Source organism: Panthera uncia, chromosome B1 (genome assembly GCF_023721935.1).
Source record: "Panthera uncia isolate 11264 chromosome B1, Puncia_PCG_1.0, whole genome shotgun sequence".
Lineage (NCBI taxonomy): Eukaryota > Metazoa > Chordata > Mammalia > Carnivora > Felidae > Panthera > Panthera uncia.
This window is the reverse complement of record NC_064811.1, coordinates 1,943,371-1,970,278: the sequence shown is the minus strand read 5'-3', so window position 1 is coordinate 1,970,278 and position 26,908 is coordinate 1,943,371. Positions and strand designations below refer to the sequence as shown.

The 26,908-nt window shown below is 42.4% G+C and overlaps 1 protein-coding gene across 7 annotated transcripts in view; it reads right to left on the bottom strand.

Annotated features, from left to right (window-relative positions):
• Positions 1-26,908, bottom strand: part of ADD1 (adducin 1) — an 87,191-nt gene that overhangs the window by 18,411 nt on the left and 41,872 nt on the right. For all 7 annotated transcript variants that reach the window (XM_049630199.1, XM_049630200.1, XM_049630201.1 and 4 more), the window contains exons 3-9: positions 22,004-22,166; positions 14,405-14,556; positions 6,174-6,254; positions 5,782-5,931; positions 3,920-4,063; positions 3,715-3,813; positions 2,817-2,993 (exon numbers count right to left, since the gene is read on the bottom strand). In XM_049630199.1, coding sequence (XP_049486156.1) covers positions 2,817-2,993; positions 3,715-3,813; positions 3,920-4,063; positions 5,782-5,931; positions 6,174-6,254; positions 14,405-14,556; positions 22,004-22,166 — 966 coding nt within the window. The remainder of the gene's footprint in view (positions 1-2,816; positions 2,994-3,714; positions 3,814-3,919; positions 4,064-5,781; positions 5,932-6,173; positions 6,255-14,404; positions 14,557-22,003; positions 22,167-26,908) is intronic.

Below are 26,908 nucleotides of genomic sequence, written 5' to 3'. Positions count from 1 at the left end.
GAGTAGTCTCCATGACTGAAGGATAAACCACCAGAACTTTGCCAAATTTTATCCTCAGAGGGTATGGTTTTATTCTTTAATCTTCCCCTTTAAATGCTGTCAAGCCAAAACTAGAGGCAATACTAGGACCTCACACCTACTGTGTGGCTTATCGATACACATATGGATTCCTTCCTTCTTTGAAGAGCTAGAATTAGATCTTCATGTGTGGGAAGCAATCAGCATCTCTTCTGTGTACGTTAAAATAGTTCTTACAGTATGAGAATCTTCAACTATTGTCTACCCTACTCAATTACTGGCAAACATATATGGCTAGTCAGAATGCTAAGTTAAGGGGCACCTGGATGGCTCAGTCAGTTAAGCATTCGACTCTTGGTTTCGGCTCAGGTCACAATCTCATGGTTTTGTGGGTTTGAGCCCCACACTGGGCTCTGTGCTAACAGCACGGAGCCTGATTGGTATTTCTCTCTCTCTCTCTCTCTCTCTCTCTCTCTCTCTCGTTCTCTGCCCCTTCCCTGCTCATGCTCTCTCTCAAAAATAAATAAATAAACATTAAAAAAAAAGAATACTAAGTTAAAACATGGACCGTAATGATAATTATTATTTCTTACAAATTACACAGCCTTCTAATATCAAAATGACAATAACAACCTGTACACATCAGGGACACTGAATACCAACAGCCCTGCAATGAGCACTTCACTTATTCATCTTTTGTCCTTTCTCTCCCTCCTCTATCACATTAAGAGTTATTGCCTGATTTTGATTTCTCTCTCTCCACCTTCTAGAATGCACTGAGGACACAAGACGTGGTGGGCTGGTATTCTCGATTCTTGGTCCTCTCTTCTGATTGTTACCTGACTTCCAAGTAAAGAGCAGTGAAACCAGAGCAACGGCCAGGAGGAAAGAAGAGAGGTTGTGAGACAGGGTGCCCCAGCGCTCCTTGCCTCGTGGGGCCCCTTGGGGGTATCTGCCTCCCAGTACTGACACCTGGGACACCACTGGCCCCTGCCACCTAACTCCAGCTGCTTCTTCCACGTTCTTAGTGCGCCTCACTCCTCCCCCTGCTTCCCGAGACCAGTCCCGGCCCATGCCCTATGTCTCTGCCTCCGCAGCTCTCCTTGTGCTCTGTCAGGACCCAGATCACAGATGCATGGCCACATGTGGGATCTGTTTGTCCACCTCCCCGGGTAGGTCATGAACTCCTTGTGTCCTGTTAACGGCTCCTGGCTCAATAGTAGATGGTCAGTAAATGCAATCCCCCTGTACAGGGCAAATGAATTCAGAAGTTATAGAAGATTCTGCCTTCTGTGTTCATTCCCCCCTGACTAATCAAAGCCAGCCCCTGAGGACACTTAGCACCCCTGAATCAGATCCATGAATTCTTTGTGTTCCAACATCTTCAAGAAAGTTAAGCTTCCCGCCTTCCGAAGCCACCCCTCCCCTGTGTGACCTGGTCCGATAGTCGGGACTCTCTCCTGCTAGGCTAAAATGCACCCCGCTGGCCCTGGAGATGCTATCTAGGGTGCCCAGCATGGCCACAGCAACACATGGGGACTCCAGCCCTTCTGGAGGCTTCTCAATCCCACACTCCTGGGACAGGTCCTTGTGTCTATACCACCTGAGGTCATGTGGAAAGAGGATGGACTCTCCCGAATTCCATCTAAACAGCGTGACACCGCAGCAGGCACAGAGCCCAACGTCTCTATGAGACAGAGTCCTTCGTCTTATAACACCTTGACCTAAATATTTAAAGAACCTGCTCATACCAGACAAGTGCCTGGAAGGCACGTCCCCACCCCCTACACCTACTGTAGTGTCTTCAGTCACGCACACACCTTCCTTCTCCCAACTCGGCCTACCACAATTTTACCTACTCTCCAAGATCACTTCCAAGTGCCATCCACATCAAGTTTTCTCCCTGATGCTTGCAAATGGATGAGATCCCTCACTGAACCCTCTAACACAGACCACATCCTGCTGGTAACATCAGAACATCCTTATTATGCTTAATACACCATGTCCAGCTTCCATGTTGTGCTAGGCTCCGTGTCCCTGCAATTTGGAGGAAGGGGTCTCCCCAACACAGTAAATCAGCAGCAAATGTCTGTGAAACATAATAATCAGGCCCCACGTAGCTAGAACTTACATTAAAACAAAAGACAAAGCACATGGCTAGCAGATGTAGAAGGCACCCCCAGATGGCTTGCTTGTGGGAGGATGGGCACCGAGCTGGCTGCTACTCTAGGAGCAAGTTACCCAGCAGCCTACTTCCTTTATTTTTAAGTTATTTTCATTTTTATTTTTGAGAGAGAGAAAGAACATGAGTGGGGGAGGGACTGACAGAGAGAGAGAGAGAGACAGAGAGAGAGAGAGAGAGAGAGAGAGAGAGAGAGAGAGAATCCTAAGTGGGCTCTACACTGTCAGCAGAGAGCCCAACTCAGCGCTCAAACTCACGAACCGGCAGATCATGACCTGAGCTGACATCAAGAGTCAGACACTCAACCGACTGAACCACCAGGCACCCCAACCCAGGAGCCTACTTCAGAGCAGGGCATTCTCTGTGCTCTTGTCCCCACATAGTCCAGTGTGATTACCTTTAAACAACAAAAGAAGACAAGAAACCCTCACTTCTGTATTTTGCCGTGATTTAGCTTAGAAGTTATATTGCCCGGTGCTTCTTCATGATTTTTGAGGGTGAAGGCACTCAGATACTGCATGAAGACAGTTTCACGCCATTTCACTTGCTATAAAAACACGAACGCTTCTGCTTTCAGAACAAAAGCTTTACCATCAGGTGGTAGCAACATTCTTACCAGATTATCGAGCATCCGCATCAGAGCTTCGAACTCCTGCTCACCAATCTGCCACTTGGGAGGTGAGCTGGTACCCTCCCCTGCCGGGGACCCTGGGGAACGGGACTTGGCTTTGTACTTGCCAGGATCCAGGAGGACTAAGTTGTCTGGCCCTCCTGCACTGGCCAGAGTCCGAACCTTTTCCAAAACAAGCAAACAGTAGTTTGAGTTCGTTACTGAGGGCAGAAGGATCAGACGACTACAAGAGATCACTGAAACAGAAATGTACGTTTCAAAAGAAACCAAGTCATCAGAGTGTAAGAATGAAACATGGAGGATGGACAGCAACAGACTGTTCACACACAAGGTTATTTTCAGAAGCTCGTCTTTAGCACGACAAAGATGCTGAGCACTCATGCTTGGAGGAGAAATGGGGAAGCAGAGCACCTTTGAAGACCGTATGAGGAGCCTGGGGACTGCAGTACTGCCTTGAATGTAAGTCAAGGTAACATGCAGAGTGCAGACTTGGGGTTGAGCAGACCTGGCTCAGCGGCGCTCACAGACACGGGCCGGGGGCAAGGCTCTGCCTCCCTGCACGTGCTCTTTCACAAACAGTGCTGTGAGGGGCAAGTGAAAGAACATGGAGTAACATCTAGGAAGCGCCCGATGCCGGGTGCTCCGTAATGGTGGCGACTGACGTATTTGAGTAATAAAAAACTAGAAATGAAAGCCCGGTAATCATTTGTAAGTTTCAGCCAGTGAAATGGCATTTGCTCTGGTCGATTTCCAAATCCACGAGCTCATCTTTGGCAAAGAGATTACACAAAGACTCATTCCTACAAAACAAGTACCAAGACTCTGTGAAAACGCGGCAAACACCCAGATAAGCTGCAGACCGAACAGAGTGGCCACCACCCACCTGGATCTCGCACGCGACCACAAGGTTGTGGATGTAGTAGAAAGCCTCCTCAACGCTCTCTCCGACGGATACGAGCCCGTGGTTCCGCAGAATAAGAACCTGAGCAAGAAACATGAAAGCCCTAAGGCATGAGGCAAGAAGACTGACGCTTTAACTTTTTCTTCTTCCCTCTATAATTTAAAGACCACATTAGATGCCCACTGACCTTGCTTTTAGGCCCCAGATTTTTCTGAATTAATACTTTTTCCTCCTCATCAACCAGAATCCCATGATAATCATGATAAGCTACTTCTCCAAGGGAAAGTGCCTCCGGGGAGATCGGCAAGAGGCCACATTTCATCGCAGAGACCTAGAGAACACGCAGTCACCATGAATGAAGGGAAATCAAGGGTCACACGTTGATGACATGGCACATGCTTTCCTCAAAGAAATAAACAGGGGGACAGATTTTATTTTGTTACCTTCTGAGAAATAAATGAACCTATGAACTTAGGATGAACTTTAACTTCTGGGGCTTGCTAGTGATGTGCACTTAAAACTCCTAATGCCAAGCGAGCTCAGGTTTCAGGGTAAGATGACCCTGGCCCTAAACGCAAGGAACGACCATTGCTTCCCCTGAGTGAATCGGGACACTGCAAAGAGACGTTCTGATACACTTTTCATCTCAGGTCGTAGGTGAACCAAAACCAGAAATTTACATAAAAGCAAATTTCTGAAGTTTAGGATAATTATGCTGTAAAATTTCTATTGAAGTAGAAAAAATCTTAAGCATTCATATAGCCCTTCAGTTTCCTTAAATTTCCCAAACTGACTTCAGAACGTGCTAATTTTGAAGGTTTTCTACCAAGATGAAAGAACAGTTTCCAAAGATTCAAATAGTGTCTAGATGTGGGTGCAACGATGCCACATACAAGTTCACCTAAAAAGACACCACAATAAAAAAGGCGATACAGCATTAAATTCCTTTCACAGCCTTCTTGTAAGAAGAATTTCCTTACCAAGTGAAGTGATTTGGTAAGTTTTAAAACATATCACATGGTAAACTGTTTGGAACCATATTCTCAAAGGGACCTCAAATAGTTCCTTAAAATGCATGTGGTTGGGAGTGCATGCATCTTTTTACAAAAAAAAAACTTCAGAAAAGGATAGATCTAACGAAACTCTTCTGTTCACATCTAGAACCACATGTTCAAAGTAAAATAAACTAGATAGGTCTAACACGCATCAAAACAATCCAATATGCGTGACATTAAAACATCATAGAATTCCATATTACTGAATCCATGTGTGGTACAAATAAGCCCACAAAGTCATTAAAGAATAAAATGGCTGATAAAAAGCCAATTCTAGATAGTTGTAGTATTTCACTGTCACATGACCGTCCCAAAAACCGGAATGGGCATTTTCATACTGGGAGGTCTGGGCTGTCGGCACCAGAAAGGCCAGGGCTCAGTGACTGGGCAGGGGCAGGCTTTGGGAAAGTTCTAGGCTCCGAGGCCAGTCTCCTAACAGCCTACAATGTCTGTGCCTTCCTCTTGCAACAGCCATTCCTCCTCTCCTCTCACGACCCAGCCCTGCTCTTGCTGGCTCCAGACAGAACATCTACGGGTTTCCAGGCCTCAACCTCTCGCTGTCTCCCCTGGCTCCTCCCCACAGCCCATCAGTGGGCTCAGGTCTCCTGCCTCCAGCTGATCCTTTCTGAGTCCACAGCCTCCTCCTGCGGCCTGCCTGAGCCCCTCCCTCCCACCCCTCTTCTCCAACAAGGTGTCTCTGCAGTCTTCACTTACACTGAAATCTGACCTCACCCTCAATACACTATGATTTGCTAACTGTCAAGTCTAACGGACACTTTCGCTCACACAGGTTTTCCAAAACTGGATAGTATACGGACCCCTTAGAAGAAGAAAAAATTCTTTTAAGAAAGTCAAACTTAGGAAAAAACCTTCTTCACTCCAACAAAATTAGGTTTATTGACTTGCCTCAAAAGAGGGCAGCTGTGAGTAAACGTGGCGTGCCTTTCACTAAACAGCTTTCAAATGTAAGCTGCCACCAGGGCAACGCACTCACCGCGGCCCCTGCTGGCGTGTGAATATGGACCACGCACTTCACATCTGGCCTTGCAGCATAAATTGCAGAATGTAATGTAAAGCCGGCCTGATTTACTCCCAGATTAGTGCTCCCGCGATCTACCACATCTCCTTGAAAATTGATTTTAACCTGAAAATAAGCAAATCAAAATTTTCAATGTCAAGAGGATTTCAAATTACCCTTACTAGGTATTATTTAAACCAAAGTTTAAAGTGTGTATAACTAGTTCTAAAGTTTTTCTCAGAGTTAGTCACACAAAACATAAACTTCGTCCCCTTTCTTGGGTTTTGTATGTCTCGTGGGGTTAGGTGTTTCATGATCTAATACGACCTAAACACACATGACGCCCAAGAGGAAAAGGATATTCTTACCAAACTGGACGCGGTCACTTCACTGTAGAGAAGTCCAAAGGGAACGATGAGGAAATGTTCCTGCTCAGAGCTCACTCTGGTCTGTAAGGAAAATTACCGAAAGGAATTACTCACACAGACTCACTCTGGTCTGTAAGGAAAATTAGCTCAAAAATACAATTGGAATGATCTGCCTCTCTTTCCACCCACAAACACACAGGCTTGTGTGCATTCAGTGAGCTACACAGGAAAGCACATTAAGTACAGCATCTGTCACGAAGCTATGAGGTACCGGAAGCTTTGTATCATTACGCTGTAGTAATTTATCAGGTGCATGAAGTACATCTTGGTCACACTCATGACAATTAACTTTATAGGGAAAACACCTGGTGGCTACCAAAGCAGCATCACAGGCCAGAAGGTGGCATCCCGGAGGCATATACTAGTGAAAGCCAAAACTTTCTGGTCCTCAAAACCTGCAGGATAATGAACGATCATAAAAATCACAAACAACAGAGACCTCCTCCTTACCGCTAATGAAGGATTTCAGAAAGTTTCTACACATGATCGTGCCCCTGGTGGGTCTGCCCCTTCTTTCACTGCTTTCTGTCCACAATTCGTTCAACGTGTACCTGTGCTAGATACTAGTGACAACAGGAAAAAAAGAGTCCTGCCCATTTTTAGGATGATTCTGGGAGAACTCAAACGATTCCCCAAAGCCATTCGGTTGGGACGCACTCACTGCTGGTCTAAGAACTGCAATGAGGGCCAGGCAGGCAAAGCGCGGCATCTGTGGGAAAGGACTTAGGGTGTTTAGTACAACTTCCTAACCAGCACAGTGACTTCCATGGTGGTCCAAACAGATGCACACCCGGGGCCTGCCGGGGCAGGTGTACTGAGAGGGGGGCGCCCACCACATCCTCACTGGGCCTCATTTCTTCATTCAGCAAACAGCCACCCACGGGGGCGGGGACCGAGCCAGAAGTGAAGCAAGAAAGACCTGATCATCAAAACGTCCTTACTCACACAGCAGAAATTTGTCTTCCTGAACTTCTCTTCACTCTTCCTAGCGTGCAACACAGAACAAACTCAGTCCCCTATTTGTACAATTTAGCTCTCAGATAACAGGGAAACGACCCTCCTCCTCCTGTCACCTTCATGCGAAACTCACCTGATTCCCTCAGGATGACATCATGCGGAGCCACAATCAGGTAAGACCTTAGTTAAGATCTCAGCTCTGCCAAGTATGGTCTGTGCTGCTCTGGGGACCCTGCTCTCCTGGCCTCCTTGTCCATAAATAGGGGATGATAAGGGCTGGTACTCACAATAAATAATCAGTACATGGCATCTCCCCACGATTACTATTACTAGCGGTAACAGGATCAACGGCAGTAAATCATGACCATGAATGAGCCTATTCTATATCCACCTCCAAGATATCCACTCTCTTTAAATCCCCATTACCCTAGTCCCTGCTCTCTTTGCGTTTCAAAAATGCACACGTGATTTCCATTCTTCCCGAAAATATTTTCCCATTAATGGTGAGTTCGCTAGGCTTATATCTAAAGTCGGTTCTTGTACTTTAAAAAGCATGCACCTTTTTAACTGTCTACAACAAAACCACACAATTCCCCCAATTTCCAAGTTGGGCCAAAACAAAAAACATAAAGCAGACTATTGCTTTGTGTATTTACTACTGGTTAGAATGAAAAATAAGGAAAAATTAAATGTCAGATATTTTTACTTACATTAAAAGTTTTCTCTTGCAACATCACATATTTAGAAGGCACATGAGTACAAAAGGCACTTAAGTACAAAAAAATCAAACACCCGTGTATCTTTCAACCAACTTCAGAACAGAGGAAGCGTAGTATCCTGGAAGCCCCGTGTCCCTCCCCCCAACTCCCAAAAGTAACCACTAACTTGAATTATGTGTTAGGCATCTTCTTCCTTTTCTTTACAGTTTTATCTTCTATATATCTATCCCTCACCAATATACTGTTTCATTTTTATCTGTTTATGAACTTCAACTAATTGGAATCATACCGTATTTTCTTTGCAGTGACATTTTTTTTCCTCAACAGTATTTCTGAGATTCCTCCAGACAACGACAGAGGAGCCTATCATGTGTTCACTTCCATTGCTGTGGAGTGTCCACTGGTGAGTATACGATTGATGTATCCACTCTTCTGTCAATGGCCAGGATTCCCATTTTGCTACTAAAAACGCTGTGAACATTCTTGCACCTGCCTCCTAGCATCCGTGGTCAAATTTCTCCAGAGCGACACCGAATTACCTTCAGAGAGCCTAATTAAATAGACGCTCCTGCCAGTAATGTGCGGTGGGTCTGTGCTTCTACTATTCTCTTCTTTAAAAATGAAAATCTAATGTCTGTGATATGGTATTCCATTGTGGTTTTAATTTATAATTTCCTGGTTAGTAATGAGTTGAGCAACTTTTCACATTTTTATGAGCCATCTTATTTCCCCTTCTGTGAAATTCCTTTCTTGTCTTTTGGTCACAAAATGACCATACTGGTTTGTCCTTTTCATACTCATAGTTCTTTATCTTTTCTAGATACTAATTGTTTGTTGGTTACCTGTAAGGCAAAATCTTCCAGGTTGTAGGTTTTCTTTCTTCACACTCTCTGATTTTTGTCCCAAGTTTATTTATTTTTTTGTAGTAATCTGTACCCCCCAACATGGGTTCTGAGCTCACAACCCCAAGATCAAGAGTCACATGCTCTTTCAACTGAGCCAGCCAGGCACCCCTATTTTTACTCTCTTTACGGCATCTTTTAATAAGAAATTTGTTCATTTTAAAGTAGTCAAATTTACCCATCTTTTCTTTTATAATAGGTGCTTTTGTGTCTTAAGACCTCTTTCCTTAGGTCAGAAGTTAAAGGTCAATGGCACACCTGGGTGGCTCTGTCAGTCAAGTGTCCAACTTTGGCTCAGGTCATGAACTCACGGTTGGTGAGTTCAAGCCCCGCATCGGGCTCTATGCTGACAGCTCAGAGCCTGGAACCTGCTTCGGATTCTGTGTCTCCCTCTCTCTCTGTTCCTCCCCTGCTCGCTCTCTCTCTCTCTCTCTCTCTGCCAAAAGTAAAGATTTTACAAAATTAAAAAATAAATAATTAAGAAGTTAAAGGTCAATGATTTTTGCCTATATTGATCCAAAAAAAATTTTTTTTTTTTTTTTTAGTATTTATTTATTTTTGAGACAGAGCGTGAGTGGGGGAGGAGCAGAGAGAGAGGGAGACACAGAATCTTAAGCAGGCTCCAGACTCCGAGCTGTCGGCACAGAGCCTGACATGGGGCTCAAACTCATGGACTGCGAGATCATGACCTGAGCACAAGTCAGACTCTCAACCAACTAACTGAGCCACCCAGGCACCCCCATTCTAAAATTTTTAAAGTGTTACCTCTCACATTTAATTCTGAATTCATTGGAATTCCTTTGTGGGTATAAATATATAAGGTGGGAATCCAATGCAACTTTCCAATTTCAATTTTTCACTCCAACTGTGCCAGCACCAATTACTGCCTAGTGCACCCTTCCCATGCTGCTCTGCAACGCAGACTCTTTTGTGCCTCTGATTTCAATAAATGAGATCCAGCTCTGGGCTCGGTTCTGTCCCACTGGTCTGTCTCTTCCTTTGCCCAAAACACACTATTTTAATTAGTATCACTTTTACAAATTCAGTTAATAGGAAAAAACTCTCAGTTCATCTTAGCCATTCTTGGACTTCCGTCTTCCCTATAAACTTTACAAGCATACTATCAGGTTCCACATTAAAAAACTATTACATACCATTTTTTAATGACTTCTTGTTTCCTGGTCTCTATGGCATAATTCATAGTTATAAACAGTATACATTTTATAGTCCCTCTTTTGTAATAACTATTTTTCATTTTTTCCACATGGTCTATATAAGTATTTTTCATAGTATGTAACGTTCCCTCAAACTGATGTTGAGTAACTGGGGCATTTTCCACCTACCATTGGATATTCAGACTCAAATTTTATTATTATAAATAATGCTATCACTTTTTCTTCTTTGACTTATTTCGTTAACATGTATTTCCAAGAGTGAGCCTAATAAATACACATATTTTAATGGAAAAAGCTTAAAATATGATTTTCTGAGTCTGAAGCAAAAAAAGGAAAAAGTGCTGGGACACCTGGGTAGCTTAGTCAGTTAAGCATCTCTGACTTCGGCTCAGGTCATGATCTGTGGTTCATGAGTTCAAGCCCTACATTGGGCTCTGTGCTGACAGCTCAGAGCCTGGAGCCTGCTTCGGATTCTGTGTCTTCCTCTCTCTGCCCCTCCCCTTGCTTGCATTTGGTCTCTCTCTCTCTCAAAAACAAACATTAATTTAAAAAAAAAAAAAAGAAAGAAAAGGTGCTAAATACAGATGTAAAGTGAAAAAAGAGTGAAGGATATTTCCACGTAAGTTTGTTTTTGTTTTTTTTAAGTAGGCTTCACACCCAGCACAGAGCCCAATGCAGGGCTTGAACTCAGGACCCAGAGATCAAGACCAGAGCTGAGAGCAAGAATCCGACACGGGGCACCCGGGTGGCTCAGTCAGTTGAGCGTCTGACTCTTGATTTTGGCTCAGATCAGGATCTCACGGCTCATGAGTTCAAGCCCCACTGCCAGCGCAGAGTCTGCTTGGGATTCTCTGTCTCTCTCCCCTCCCCTGACTTGTGCTCTCTCTCAAAAATGAATATTAAAAAAAAAAAAAAAAAAAAGTCTAACACTTAACTGGCTGAGCCACCCAGGTGCCCCTCCAAGTAAGGTTTCTGGTGTCTAAGAGACTGGCATTACCCTCACTGAGACTGACTACTCATGTCACAAATTTTAAGGTCACTCACTGAAAACCAAATACACCCAACTCAGTATCTCTGGCAAAGATCCATATCATGTCCCAGAAGCACAGTGTACTGGTCACAAGGTGGGCTCAGACCACCACCTGAGGTTTACAATTCCCTGGAGTCCACATGGAGCTGAACCCAGCACTCCACTGTCACCAGAGGCATTTAGGGACGGAAAGGCCCCAGCTACTACTGACACCCCCCAAAGCTTCTCTAAACCTAATGCGATCTTAAGACAGAGATCTAATTCAGACAATCATCTCCAATCTCCTAATGCCTGCCAGCACTCTAAATCCCTTCAGCAGAAAATCCCTATGGCCCTCTTTCCCAGAAAGGTCACCATGACCTGTTCGCACTTTCTGGTTGCACTGATAAATATCGTTAGTATTTCTTTGCTGTTAAGTGTTTATACGGTAACATTTAGATTATAAAACAAAAAATGTATACCACAAGTAGTTAAAATAAACAAAAATAAAACTTTTTCCCTCAAAGATTCTCTAGCTCACAAGATACAGGAAATATTTTGGTGCTTAAAAATCTTTTTTACTCAGTATTAAGGGCCACACAGATCATCTACAGAATAGTAAACATTTAACTAATGTTTTAATTCTGCCAAGTCCTAAATAAAGGGCAGGGGGAGCAATTTCAGCAATTTAAACTTATTTAAATAGCATTCATACCAGGACTACTGGTAAACAGCATTTTAAACACCCCCCCCAAAATGTGAAGGTGTTATTAAAGCCAAGGATTACATTTCCTATTACAGCTGTAACATTTTCATGGAACTAATTCTTAGCCGACCACTGAGCATTAAATCTCCGCACAGAGCACTTGGTCAAGCATAATCAGCCTCAGGTGCCAGCAATTTCCATGCAGGCACTAGAAACAGAACTGGCACTTCTGGCAGGTGAAGGGGACCTTCTGACCAAACACCAAAAGGCACCACGGAGTTCCTGTTTGATGTTTTTACTGAGGCCAGATTTCGGTCTGGGGGATTTCACCCTAGAGTTCACTGTATGCCTATTGTACGCCCAGCACGGCTCCTGCTCTTGGGGACACAACAGGAAACACAACAGAGGCACCCTTCAGAGTCAGTGTTCCCATGAGTGGAGATGGATGACAAAAGGCCAAAGTCAAGTATGGATGGTGGGAACTGCTTCGGGGGAAATAAAGCAGGGGCACTCGGGTGGAGGCAGCGTCCTACAGGCACGACAGTGTGGATACAACAGGGCCAGGTCTCCGTTTTGAAAAGCGAACTTTAAGGGCAACAGGGGGAAGAGATGGAGGGGAGAATAACTCGGTGTCTCTGGAAAGATCCACATCACATGCCACAAACACAGTGCACTGGTCACAAAGGTGGGTTCCAGACTGCCACCCTGGAATCCACGCTGGAACTGAACCCAGCACCCCTTACAAGTCCACATGTGCACACCACCCACACGTGTGCTGGGTATAGAGAAAAGGGTAAAACAATTCAAACAGCTGTTAACGCCAGTTGCCTGAAGAAGATAAGAGTATCGGCAGGATTACAACTTCCTCTTCAGACATCCCTGTGAAGTACACTTATTACTATTGGTAGGCACTGTACTAAAAATTTGAAATATTCAACAAAGGAAAATAAATGAAGAAACAGACTGGAACAGTTTAAGAGTCAAGGAAAGATTATCTCTTTGGAAAAGCAAAGAAAAAAATAGAAGGCTGATGGTGTATTAGGAATCTAAGAAGGCAAGAGAGATGAAATTCCAACTGGGAAACAAAGTTTGGCTGCAGGTAGGAAGGAGGTGCTCAGGAGCACAGAATGGGTACAAACATCAGCCAGGCGTTCCCCTTTTCTCTGTGACACACTGTGGTCATTTGATAAGAGAAAAGAGGTCAGGGGCGCCTGGGTGGCTCAATCGGTTGAGTGTCCGACTTCGGCTCGGGTCATGATCTCACAGCTCATGAGTTCAAGCCCCGCGTCAGGCTCTGTGCTGACAGCTCGGAGCCTGGAGCCTGCTTCGGATTCTGTGTCTCCCTCTCTCTCTGCCCCTAACCCACTCGCATCCTGCCTCTGTCTCTCTCAAAAATTATAAATAAACATTAAAAAAAAATTTTTTTTTAAAAAGAAAAGAGGTCAGGAGTTCCAAAGACAGTAGTAGAGAGAGTAGAGAGGCACTAGTGAGTGAGCTCCTAAGTGAGACGTCCTACGGTGCCAGGCAGTGTCATGGGTCTGTAACCTACAGAGAAGGCCTGTGGGCCCTGTTGAGACTCTCTGCAGCAGGATTAGCTGTTTGGGTGCAGGAGGGAGAGGACAGCATTGGCAAAGAGCGTTACCGAAATGATGTAGCACCAGGAAATCCAAGCTGGACCAAAGAGGGAATGAATGTGGGCCAGTAGACAGGGATGCAGGAAGGAAGATCCACAGAGGCAGGACTTGTCGCATTCACTGATATGACCCCAGACTTAGAACAAGGCTTGTACTGAATAAATATTTACAAGAGACATGCAATAAATATTTACTGCAAAATCAACTGAAGAAAACAGAAGTCCTGATCATGTTGAAAAATAGCTAAAACTGGAGTAGCTGAAGAAATAAATAACTATGAGAAATAGAAGGCTTTGGTCAGAGTAGGAAAAAAATACCTTCATTCTTAGGTTTTTAGGCATATAAAGAATTTTGGGAACTGCCTATACATAGCTCCTCCTTATCCATGGGAGAGACGTTCCAAGACCCTCATGATGCCTGAAACTGCGGACAGCAGACAATACTAAACTCTACATACACTGTTTTTTCCTACACTTACATACCTACGATAAAGTTTAATTTATAAATTGGGCACAGTAAGAGGTTCACAACACAACTAATAATAAACTAGAACAAGTGTAACATACACTGTAATGAAAGTTGCAAGAATGTGGTCTCCCTCGCTCTCTCAAAATGTCTTCTGTCCTGTACTCACCCTTCTTGCAATGATGACAGATGATGAAGTGCCGACACGTGGACACCAAGTGAGGTGAGTGATGCGGGAGGTGATGCAGCATGAGGTTGCTGCTGACCTGACGATACGCCAGGAGGATCACCTGCTTCTGGGCTGGTTGACTACAGTAACGGAGACCGTGGAAAGCAAAACCCTATGTAATGGAGGACCACTGCACTTTGGTCAACAGTTATTAGATTAGCATGCAAGAAAGGAGTTTTAAAGAACTACTATTCTCATAATTTTTAATTCAAAGTGGGTAATTCTCAGATTATAATACTCTGCAATCAGGAATCAGAAAGAAAGTGTTCTAAGATTTACTTCAGTCGACTCTCCTCTTCTCCTAAATGGGAAGCAGTGATGTCAGACACATAACATTCCATTTACCACTCAGTTACTACCCCACTTAATACTCACTGTGATGTGATTATAGATAAGCTGAGACCATCCAAACAGATCTGCAAGTCGGTAAAATGCTGCCAACTTACACCGCAATAATTTCTCCCCTTTGTCATAGGCGATTGAATCAGACCCTCTCAGATCATTCACAGGAGTCACCATACCAAGACCTGAAATAGAAGATAAACAAACTCAAAGACTTACTATTTCTTATCAAATATAAAATAATAATAATCCTGAGACATGAATCTTCCACACAAGGCTACAAGTCAGTCTTGAAAACTTCAAAGATTATTTCATAAAGATCATGTTCCCCAACATTAATACAGCTAAGTTAGAAATCAAGAACAAAATGGTAGCAAAATTTATGGGATACAGTCAAGCAATTCTTAGCAGGAAATTTACAGTAGAAAACATATATATTAGAAAAGAAGAAAGTTTTTTTTTAAATGATCTAGTTTCACCTTACTAAAAAAAGAGAAAACGAAATCCAAAAACAAGAAGAAAAAATTAGTAATAAAGAAAAAAGGAGATATCAAACAGAAAAATAGAGGAAAACTGACTTAATCTTGAGAAGATTAAAAATAAACTAATGAAATAAAAGAAAATGAAAAATGTAATGAAGTAAAATAAAATACACCTCTAGGGAGACTCCAAAAAAAAAAAACACAGTGGAGGTAGAAATTACACTATGAAGCAGTAGAGAAGGGACATAACTACATATCCTACAGACATTAAACGGATAATAACAGGATAATATGAACAACTAATTATATCAGCATATGTTTTAACTTACATGAAAAAGACAGAATCCTTGAAACACACAAGCTATCAAAAGCTCACTCCAGAAGAAACAGACATCCTGAATACCCTTGTTTCCGTTAAGCTGAATTTGCAGTTAAAAACATTTCCATAAACGAAACTCCAGGCCCAGATGACATCACCATGAATTCTACCACACATTTAAGTCAGAAGTAATACCAATTCTATACAAACTCTTCTCAAAAATTCTACACAAACCCTTCCAGAACACTTTCCAATTCATTCTATCAGGCCCAGCATTATCTTGATACCAAAACCATACAAAGATATTTTGTTACATGACATTATAAGAAAAAACAGACCAGTATCTCTCATGACCACAGACTAAAATTACTTAACAAACTTTGAGCAAATAATCCAGCAATAAATACAAAGAATAGGGGCACCTGGGTGGCTCAGTCAGTTAAGCATCCAACTTCAGCTCAGGTCATGATCTCACGGTTCGTGAGTTCGAGCCCCATGTCAGGCTCTGTGCGGACAGCTCAGAGCCTGGAGTCTGCTTCAGATTCTGTGTCTCCCTCTCTCTGCCCCTCCCTCACTCATGCTCTATCTCTCAAAAATAAACATTTTTTAAAAATTCAAAGAATAATACATCATGAGGGGGATTATCTCAGCCACACAAGATTGGTTCCGCATTCAAAAACCAATCAATGTAATTCACTATACTGAAGAAGAAAAAGTATGGGATCATTTTAATAGATACAGAAAAAGCAGTTCATAAAATTCATCACCCAAAACTCTCCGCAGATTGGTAATAGAAGGTACTGTCTTCAACTTAATAAGGGACAGTTACAAAAATCCACCACTAATATCAAACGTAATGATGAAAGACTGAATGTTTTTCTCCCAAGGCCAGGAACTACGTAAGGATGTATACTCTGGCATTCTTATTGAATACTATACTAGGTAGGGATCCTAACTAACACAATAAGGCAAGAAAAAGGAAAAAAAACAAAGACATACACACTGGAAAGGAAGGAAAAAGAAGTATTTGCACGACTCCTCATTACATGTTGCTAGATTTGAATCTTGTTAATCATAAACTATCTTAAGCATACAGAAAAATATAGAGAACAATACCAAAAACCACCTATCATCTTGATTTAACATAGGTCAATCACCTACTTTAGATCTTTAATTCTTTTTTTTAAGTTTTATTTATTTTAGTAATCTCTACACCAAGCGTCGGGCTCGAGGCTCAAACTCATTACCCTGAGATCAGAGTTGCATGCTCTTCCAACTGAGCCAGCCAGGTACCCCCTAGATCTTCAATTCTTAAAAATTGTTTTTCAGAAGATTTTCAGAAGATGGTAGCAGTGACGGTACAGTTTTCGAGTCTTACTAAATCTCTATTCCAACCCTCCCCAAAAAGTTAACTACAGCAACTAAGATATCAAAGCCAAAAACCTAAGAATGATATCTACAACAACACTAGGTAATGAGGTAGACAGACTCACAAAACTGAAAATATAACTGGGTAGGGTTGACAAAGACAACAGTGTATATCAGCATACATGTAGGAGGAAGCAGAAGGAACCATGGACCATTGGTTGAACCTAAGACCCTCAAAAGAACCATCAGGAACTCACTACAAAGCTCAGAGGGCCAATTTGAGAACAGCAGCTAGAACCAAGAGGAGTTCTGCACACTTAAATCCTTAAAAATTCTCCAAACTAACCATTTAAAATTGTCTTTTAGGACAAAGCCTCACACTAAGAAATATATGGTAATTCAAACCCAAACTGACTAGCACAGAACTATAAAGAAAACAGAAGAGTCCAGATAAAAGCAAGGAAGGGAAACAGGACCCAACTTCATTCAACAAACTGCCATATTTTTTTACCACTTTGAAAAAAAACAGAAGAGGGAGCTCTAGAGCCATGACATTAGAAAAGCCTGCCTAAACCAGGAATCTCCAAGAAAACCAAGTTTCGTGTAAAAGTGAACAAAAACATACCATGATCAAATACCACCCAAAAATTATTTTAAGAAAGAAGCGCAGAATCACATCCCTACAGATAATGAAATCACACAAGAAAGATATGTATGCAAAACAGATGAAAACGATAACCTACTGCTTCATAAACAGTAAAGAAAGGCAAAGAAAAGTATTAATAATAGAAGATATGAAAAAACGTTTAATTAGAAAAATTCACGAAGGAACATAAAAGGAATTAGAACATAAAAGGAATTAGATATGAATGAAAAAATAATTTTAAAAATAAATACTAAGCTAGGGGGCACCTGGCTAATTCAGGTGGTATAGCATGCAACTTTTGATCCTGGGGTTGTTAAGTTTGAGCCTGATGATGCTGGGTGTAGACATTATTTAAAAATAAAATCTAGAGGAGCCTGGGTGGCTCAGTCAGTTAAACGTCTGACTTGATTTCGCTTCAGGTCATGATCTCGCAGTTTGTGAGTTTGAGCCTCATTGTTGGGCTCTGCACTGACGGTGCAGAGCCTAGTTGGGATTCTCTCTCCCTCTCTCTCTGCCCCTTACCCACACTCGCTTGCTCTCTCAAATATAAATAAATTTTTTAGATTAATTAATTAAAAAATAAAATAGTGCTTGCTTTGGCAAGCACATATACTAAAATTTAAAAATAAAACAAAATCTTCTAAATAAATACATACATACGCACTAAACTAAAAGAGAAAAGAACATGAAATGGAAAAATTTTTTAAATCATAAAGAAATGAAGCAATAAAAAGGATTTGAGAACAAGCAACAGTGAAAGACAAAGAAACTCCAACATGCATATAACAGGAATCCCCGAAGTAGGAAACAACAGGAAACAGAATAAATACTGCTAAAATACAAAATATTGATAAAATACAAAAGATCTGGAAGAGCGCATCATCTGAGAAAATTAAGCCACAATGACCAACAACACTAAGACATATTCTGATAAAACTGATGGACTCTATAAAGAAAAAAGTACTTTGAACATCCAGGAAAAGAGACCAAGTCACTTATATGGAAGAGTATCTTCAATTATAATAGCAATGCTTTGAGACGGAAAAAAAATTAATTATCTCTTTAAGATACACCTAGAAAATGTGAGTCTAGTGTTTTACACCCTAACAAACCAAACTCAATTAATATTGACATACAGAGACGACAGCAGGCAAGAACTCAGAGAGTATTGTTTCCACAAGTCTTTTCTGAGAACTCTACTACAGAAGGCACTTCAGACAACCAAAACGACTGAGGGATACACGGATACAGAGGTTGGTGGTGAGAATTAATATATATTTATTATGTATTAATTATAATACTAACTGAACATTATAAGAGGGAGATCATAACGTGTAATGGTTACATACTCTGACAACATAGACTATTTTAAATCATGAAGAGAATAGACTGTTGGTAGAGTATGGTTACTTTTGTGTGATATATGGGAAAACAAATGAGTAATTACATAATATTCTGGTTTTGTTATTCCTGGTTGTCCTTAAAGGCCAGAATTCTTGTTGTGGAAGAAAGGAGAATAAATGTTAGATAGAAAAGGTCCAGTAAAAACCCCTTAGCCCTGAATTTTGATTGGAATTAGGAGTATAATTCCAATATACTTAAAATTCCTATATGCCATATAATTCACAAGATAATATATATTTCCTAGTTCTGCCCACTAAAAAGGCCTAGAAAAGAATAACTAATCCATTAGCAAAGAGCATCCCTGGTACCTAATTTCCATTTCCCACAAAAAGAAATAAAGATTTCTTAGCAATATGGCCGATTCCAGACCTGGGGCAGGAAATGTACTAGGGAAACCTGGAACATTTCCTCATGGGGGATGGCCTGGAAACTGTCAAAGCACTAGGCTCAGAAGTCAACCTGGAGGGACGTCCGCTGATCAAAGATGGGACAATGTTAGCATCACAACAGGTAACTGTAACATTCTGAAACACATTAAATATATTTAAATCTATAAATTCAAAAGAATACTAAAAAATAATTGGTCATTTAAGAATGATAGGAAACTAACTTCTTATTTTGAAAAGGGCTTTAGACCACACTGGGTAACCAAAAACAGTTGTTGAAGGGAAGCTCCTTTTTTGCGTGCATGCCTGATGGTCAGTAGATCACAGCCAGGAAAGTGCTGTTACGTCTGAAACCCCGACCCAGAAACAGATCATTTACAAGTAGTTCAGCAAGAGGCTCCCCTTGAACATGAAATGAGGGATGGGGAAGGGCGTGGCCCCTTTCCAGCCATGCCCCATTTCCCAGGGAAGTTTCTCTTTATAGAAATATTTTAACTAATGAGTATAAAGGAAGGAATGATAGAATTAAAACATCACCATCTTGGAACCTTTATTAAATTAATAGATCTATTTATTGAGCATCAGTGGCTGTTAACACAAAAAAGAAACAACCAGACTACGTGCCTACTCCTGATAGAACACAGTACTACCTACAAAGTAGGCTTTGCCAAAAAACTGAATCCAAACACACTCAAGCATCTAGATCCAACTACCAACTTACTGTAAATACAGAAGACAAAAAAACATGTTAGCAGCACCATGGAGATGGAATCAGCAAAATTCAGCCAAAAAACTCTACAGGTCCACAAACCCATTTTCTTTAAATGTAAGGAGAAAAGGGGCGACTGAGTGACTCAGTAGGTTGAGTGTCCAACTTCGGCTCAGGTCATGATCTCACAGTTCTTGAGTTCAAGCCCCCACATTGGGCTCTGTGCTGAAAGCTTGGAGCCTGGAGCCTGGTTCAGATTCTGTATCTCTCTGTCTCTCTCTGTCCCTCCCCTGTTCACACTCTGTCTCCCTCTCTCTCTCAAAAATAAACATTAAAAAACATTTTTTTTTAACAGACAAAAACCAAACCAAAATATTTAGGGATGACCATTTGATTGACGAAACCATGAAGAAAAACCAAGGCAGTGGTTACAAGCCAAAATGGAGGTTCCTGGGGTGACCAGCTGTACTCACAGTACAATTCTTGATCTCAGGGTTGTGAGTTCGAACCCCACGTTGGCTAGAGAGATTACTTAAAAGTAAAATCTTTTAGGGGCGCCTGGGTGGCTCAGTCGGCTGAGTGTCCAACATTTGATTTTGGCTCAGGTCATGATCTTGCGGTTTGCGAGTTTGAGCCCCTCGTCAAGCTCCACGCTGACAGGGCAGAGCCTGCTTGGGATTCTCTCTCCCTCTCTCTCTGCCCCTCCTCCCCCGCCTCAAAATAAATAAATTAACATAAATAAATAAATAAGTAATTCTTAAAAGATGGTGGGTTCCTTCTGAGAGGATGATAGGAAATAGGCCAAGTGATCAACAACGTTCTATTATTAACCTGGGTAGGAGTTATAAAAGTATTCACCTTAAAATCCTTTATAAGTTATAGATCATTTATTCTATGCTATTTCTATATATTTTACAACAAAGGCTGTAATAATTTGTTTTTAAATTTGTGTTTTTAAGAAATATATCATTAGATATAATTGAAACTAATTAGCTTTCTTCCTTTCTTTTCATGGTGTGGCATTATTGAAATAAAATTTCCTTTTCTCTGACTAGAAGACAATATGCAAGTAAGTAAATACATTACACCACCCTTTTATTACCTAATCCGTATCAGACAGCACAGGATTCCATTAAAAATCCATGTGAAAACAAGAAAAACCGACTACCGTTCGACTTCAGGGTAAAAGTTTGAGTTAGTGAATTAAATGTTATTTTCATCACTCTCTGGACATTAATGGATGCATCACTCTGGCGGGTGTCAGTCAACTTCTAAGAATACTATGGAACTGACAGGCAAACTGCAAACACCAGGTGACCTAACAGAAACCACTGTCTTACGTTGGCCCATCAGAAGCTAACTATCCAGGGGCACCTGGGTGTCTCAGTCGGTTAAGCATGCGACTTCGGCTCAGGTCATGATCTCATCAAGTTCCAAGTCGGACTCCGTCTGACAGCTCAGAGCCTGAAGACTGCTTCAGATTCTGTGTCTCCCTCACTCTCTGCACCTCCCCTGCTCACGCTCTGTCTCTGCCTCTCAAAAATTAATAAACGTTAGGGAAAAAAAATTTGAAAAAAAAAGAACCTGACTATCCAATTAGAACCGGCAGACACTGGTCCAGAGAAGTACACAGTAGGTCAGTACACAGTACTCAAGCTGCCCTAGGTTCACCCCGTCATGTGAACGTTTACAAATTCAACAGCGATGGCAAAGCCCCTCCACCTTTGCACAGCTACCCGTTCTTTGCTCACATTCACCCATCCAACAATCTCCCCCTGGCTTTCTTTCGGAATTTCTCTGTTTCTCGCCCATTTACAAGCAGCAATAAGGAACGGTGGATAAGAAATGTTTGCCTGAATGAAGTTCAGGCAAAATTGATGTGCTACTTCACAAGCAGTTTCTGATTAATTTTAGTTCACAAAAGGTGTGAGAAGCCACCTAAAATGTCATCTGCCTGAGAAATAACAGTTAATGGCTCATAAAAAAGGAGGCCTCTACACTCAAGACATTTTCAGACTTACAGACGATTTTTTTACTGTAACCAAAATGTTAATTTTCAAAAATCTCAATTCTATGTATTACACTGTATACTGATCTATTTCACCTAAGAATCTGTCAGGAATTTTTTTTTTTAAGTAGGCTTCCTACCCAGCGTGGAGCCCAATGTGGGAATTGACCTCACGACCCTGAGATCAAGACTTGAGCTGAGATCGAGAGTCGGATGCTTAACTGACTGAGCCATGCAGGCGCCCCAAAACTGTCAGAAAATTTAACCTACAAAACAACAGAACATATATGCAGAGTCAGGAGCTACTCACTCATGTTTAAGGCAGCCATCCCTCCTTGCGGAGCTGCAGGGTAGACATTCGGTACGTTCGTGGTCATAAAATCTGCAATCTGCTGTAATGCCAACAGGCCTGTGGGATTCTTCCCCTTCTTAAATTGTTCCTGTATCATTGATTCCAACTCTTCGCAGAAAGCCTAATTAGAAGCAAATTACAACAGTGAGACACTATTTCTTTTCTGTTCCTTGGGAAGGCACAGGTAACTATCACATAGACCCGTTTGTTTGTTTTCATCCAGTCCTGGAAAAGTAAGTGGATATTCTCATATATTGCTACTTGGAGCATAAACTGCTACATTCTTTCTAGAAAGTAATTTAAACAGTACTAAAGCTTAAATCTTTGAACATTCTATTGCTTTGACAATCTTTTCTAAAGAAATAATCAAGACATGTCCAAAGAATTATTCATAGGAATGTTCATGCTATCATGAATGACAGACGGGAAAACGGGTGATGTTGACATTTTAGACAGTGGAGAACTGACTGAACACACTGGCCCACCTCACGACAGAATTCCCTGCACACATTCAACACAAGAGGCTGAGAAAAAGGAAAGGACATAAAATTGTTCCTGATATATTTTTGATCGTGAAAAGGTTAGAAAGCAATGGAACCTTTTTCTGTAAGAGAAAATATGTATCTAAACATAGAAAAAGACTACATTAAATACATCAAAATGTTCATTACAATTATCTTAGTGATGGAATTATTAGCAATTTTCATGTTGTACTTTGTGCTTCTCAGTATTTTCTTCAAAACAGATTTGTTTTCAAAATAGATTTTTTGAAATTACTTTTTAAAAGTTGAAAAAGGAACCCTAAAACATTTGTCCTTTATCAAATAATCCTAAATTTTTTTAAAAAATCCTAAATTAGGCAAAAGGATTAAATTGGGTGAACAGTGACTTTCATATAAAGTCACTACTGAAACAATACAGATTTATAGCTTTCCCAAACCGCAATAATTTTTTATATACCCTATAAGGAAATATCTTCATAAATAACATTTAATGTGAAAATGTGAACTCACTGAATCATTATCCACCCCTGATTTTAAATACTCTGAGGGCTTCTGGATGATTATATATTAAAATATACTAAACTTTCTTCTAGTTTTCCACTGCCTCAATGTAAAGCTGAAAAGATATATTGCCAAGGGACAGTCTAAATAGAACTATCACTTGCAGGAAGCAAGCAACAAACAAACATACCACATTTAAGGTAATGGTATAAAAGAACGTCAAAAACCAAGAGCTGCTGGAGGAGCCCCTATTTACTGTATCATGAGAAATAATGTCACAGATCGTGTTCTGTGGTAGTCAAGGAAGGAGGGAAAAGCTGACAGGTGCTCTGAGTAAGAAACAGAACCAAAGCCACAGAACTCTGTCATCAATGCAGAATGTAAGACACAGACAGATACGCACAGATACAGATGATGAGATACAGACAGATGCAGACAGCCTCTACCAAACATCCCAGAGTGTGCTGGCTGGGCACAGAGGAAGCAAAAATTGCATAAAACAAGCTCCCTGCCCTCACGGGCCCTCAATCTGAAAAACCAAACAATCTATTTCCAGTTTCCAAATCCACAGACATATGTGCAGGAAGCTCAATTCAACATACAGGTACCACATATGTACATGCACGACATCACAACTCAGCACGTGTACACAGCACAACACACAGAAGTATCAGGTGCTGTTCTAGGTATTGAGATTATACACATAGAAAAAATGGTTCTTGCCATCAAGGAACTTAAAGCTTAGCAAATACAACACAAAAAGAAGACCGCAGGGCGAGAGGCCCTTTGTGTCAATAGCATCCCAGATGACTTACACGTGCAGTAAGGAGCTGAGCTTAGCGGTGACCAGTGAGGGCCGGGAGCCACCTGTCTGGATCCCAGAATCTAGCTCCAGCCAGCAGTCACCGGCCAATGACCTTGTGTGCTTCCTTGGTGCTGCATCCACACCCTGACTTCTCTGCTTCCTGACCACCTCTCCTCCAATGCCCCTGTCATCCAACTCACCTCAGCCTCCCCTGTCCACAATCATGCCCTGGACATGCTCTTTCCTAGGAACTGCGCCCCTCTTCAGTGTCAGAGCCAAGCATGGGTTCTCCAAACACCACCCCCCCCCCCGCCAGCATCCAGCTCACCCTTTTCTTCAACGCTGTCATGACCCTAACACCTTTCTGCCATCCCTTACCTTTCCTGAGTCCTGACCTCCCTCACCCAACTTAGACCCTTGGTTTAACATTATAATCAGTCCCTTGCTCACACCTTCAACTCTCCACCATTTCACCCAACAAAACCCTAATCCTGGTTAAGTTCAACCCTTCACTCTTTCTACTCATGCTGCTCAAATGAGTAGAGAGGCTGGAGGGAGGGGAAAAAAAAAAAAAAACCCAGACCATGCTATGTTGTCTCACTATGAATTCCTGACCCTGACCTGACGCGCCCTTCACATTAACCCAGCGACGGCCCATCCCCTCACCCACTCTCTCCTCACACCCCCTGCACGATGCCCTGGGCGCATTCTCAGCAGGCGGCTCCACTTACTATTCCCTGACAAGAGAGAACCAGCCTCAAGTGTGTGCTCAAGCTCCCTGTGGCATCTGTCCAACTACCAGCATCCAGGCCATGGCAAGGCCTTTCCCACTCCCCTCACTGACTCCACTCTCCGTGCTCCTAAAACCAGACACCAGCACCAGTGCGTTACTAGAAAGCAATTCTAGGCTTTCGACTTCTGTCCTCTGTTCCAGGGTCCCACACTGCATTCAGGTTGGTAACAGCCGATGCTTACCGTGCTCTAGACAACCTGTGGATGGGGGCTTGCTCAGTCCCCAGGGCCTGCGCATGATGTGCTGGAAGTCTCCTTTCTGCACTCTACCCCTGGGGACTTGTACTTGGTCTCTTGCAGCTTTTACATGGGAAACTGCTCAAGCCAAAAGTCTAAATGTTTTCCTGATTCCTTTCTTTTTTCTTACCACCTCTTCCTCACCAGCCATCAGCAAGTCCTATGTATCCTACCTTCAAAATAAAACGCAAAACTTACTACCACCTCCTGCTTGGAAGACAGCTTTCTCCCTTACCCCATACTTTTTTTTTTTTTTTTAATGTAGGCTCCACACCCTACGTGGCTCTTGAACTCATGGCCCTGTGATTAAGTGTCGTGAGCTCCACTGACTGAGCCTTCCAGGCACCCCTACAATTACTTTTTCTTTTTTTTAAATATGTGTGTGTGAGTTTATAATTCATTTAGAGAGAGAGAGAGAGAGAGAGAAAGAGAAAGAGAGAGAGAGAGAAAGATAGAGAGAGAGAGAGAGAGAGAGAGAGAGAGAGAGAGAGAGAGAATTCCAAGCAGGCTCCATGCTATCAGCACGGAGCCTGATGTGGGCCTTGATCCACGAACCGTGAGATCATGACCTGAGCTGAAATCACTTAACCGACTGAGCCACCAAGGCGCCCCATAATACTCATTCCATACAAAACCCAGAATAACTTCTTTAAAAACCAAATAGTGTCATTCCTGTCTGCAGCCCTCCAATGACTCTCTCCTGTACTCTGAACACAAAACAAACTCCTGATGTGAGCTTACATAGCTTTCCAGGACCTGCCCCTCCCTACCATCCAACTTCACTGCCCCCTCCCTGTTGCCTCCTGTGCTTAGACCACACTGGTGCCTTCTGACTCTCCAAGCCCACAGAGCACACCCCTGGCTATCCTAGGAATTTCATGTCAGCTGCCCCTCAAGCTGGAAGGCTGCCCACCCCCCCACCCCCCCCGCCCGCTGCAACCCCTGCATGGCCGGCTCCTTCCAGTCATTCAGACTCAGGTGAGACCTCCCTTTCTCAGAGAGACCTGTTCTAACCACCACTCAATCTAATCACCCCACTGCTTCCTGCACCACACTTCTCTTTGTTGTTTCTTGTTCACCTCCTTCGAGGGGAGTGTGAAGTCCTCTCCTTGACCTGGGTGCTCACACAGGGTGTTACACACATCAAATTTCACCAAGCTGTACACTTGAGATTTCTGTGCATTTCTCTAAGTTATGCCTCAACAATAAGCAAACAGTAATAACGGCCAAATAGAATCTGTTAGAATCTGAGACCGTATTTGTCCTGTTTACCGCTAACTCCTTAGGTTCCTTGAACAGCTATATGCTGCTGAGACAATCAACATTAAAAAAAATTCAATGACTACCTGCCAAATGATACCCCAAAGTATTAAGGGCATCAAACAAGATGAGAAGGATAAAAAGGAATAAAGCATATACAAGGGCAGCAGCATCAACATGAGGAAACCATCAGACAGAACTACTTTACGTGGAGACGCAAGCACAAGACGCAGAGTTGGGCGCGCTTCCCACTCTCGGTGCTGACGTAACTGAAGGGAAACCCAATCAATGATCAGGCGCAGGGTAAGGCCCAGTAAGTGCCTGGCGCTAAGCTAGGTGGTCTGGAGGAAAGGGCCCTTTTTAAAGGGTCCTGAAATAAACTGACTCTCTGGAGAAGTAGTAAGAGAGTGAAAAAGAGAAGGAAAGCACCTCCCCCCCTTGAGGACACTGAAGAGTTCTCATTTATTTTGACTGATAACGTGAACTAGACAAAATTCTTTCAAAAGCCTTGCATGTACATGCGAGGCACTGATTTCCTGTGTGAAAACACATGGACCCGGACACACACAACACAGCTAAGAGCAGACGCATCAGAAGAGGAGGAAGAGGAGGAGGAGGAGGAGGAGGAGGAGGAGGAGGAAGAGGAGGAGGAGGTAGAAGAGGAGGAGGAGGTAGAAGAGGAGGAGGAGGTAGAAGAGGAGGAGAAGGAGGAGGAGAAAGAGGAGGAGGAGGAGGTAGAGGAGGAGGAGGTGGAGGAGGAGGAGG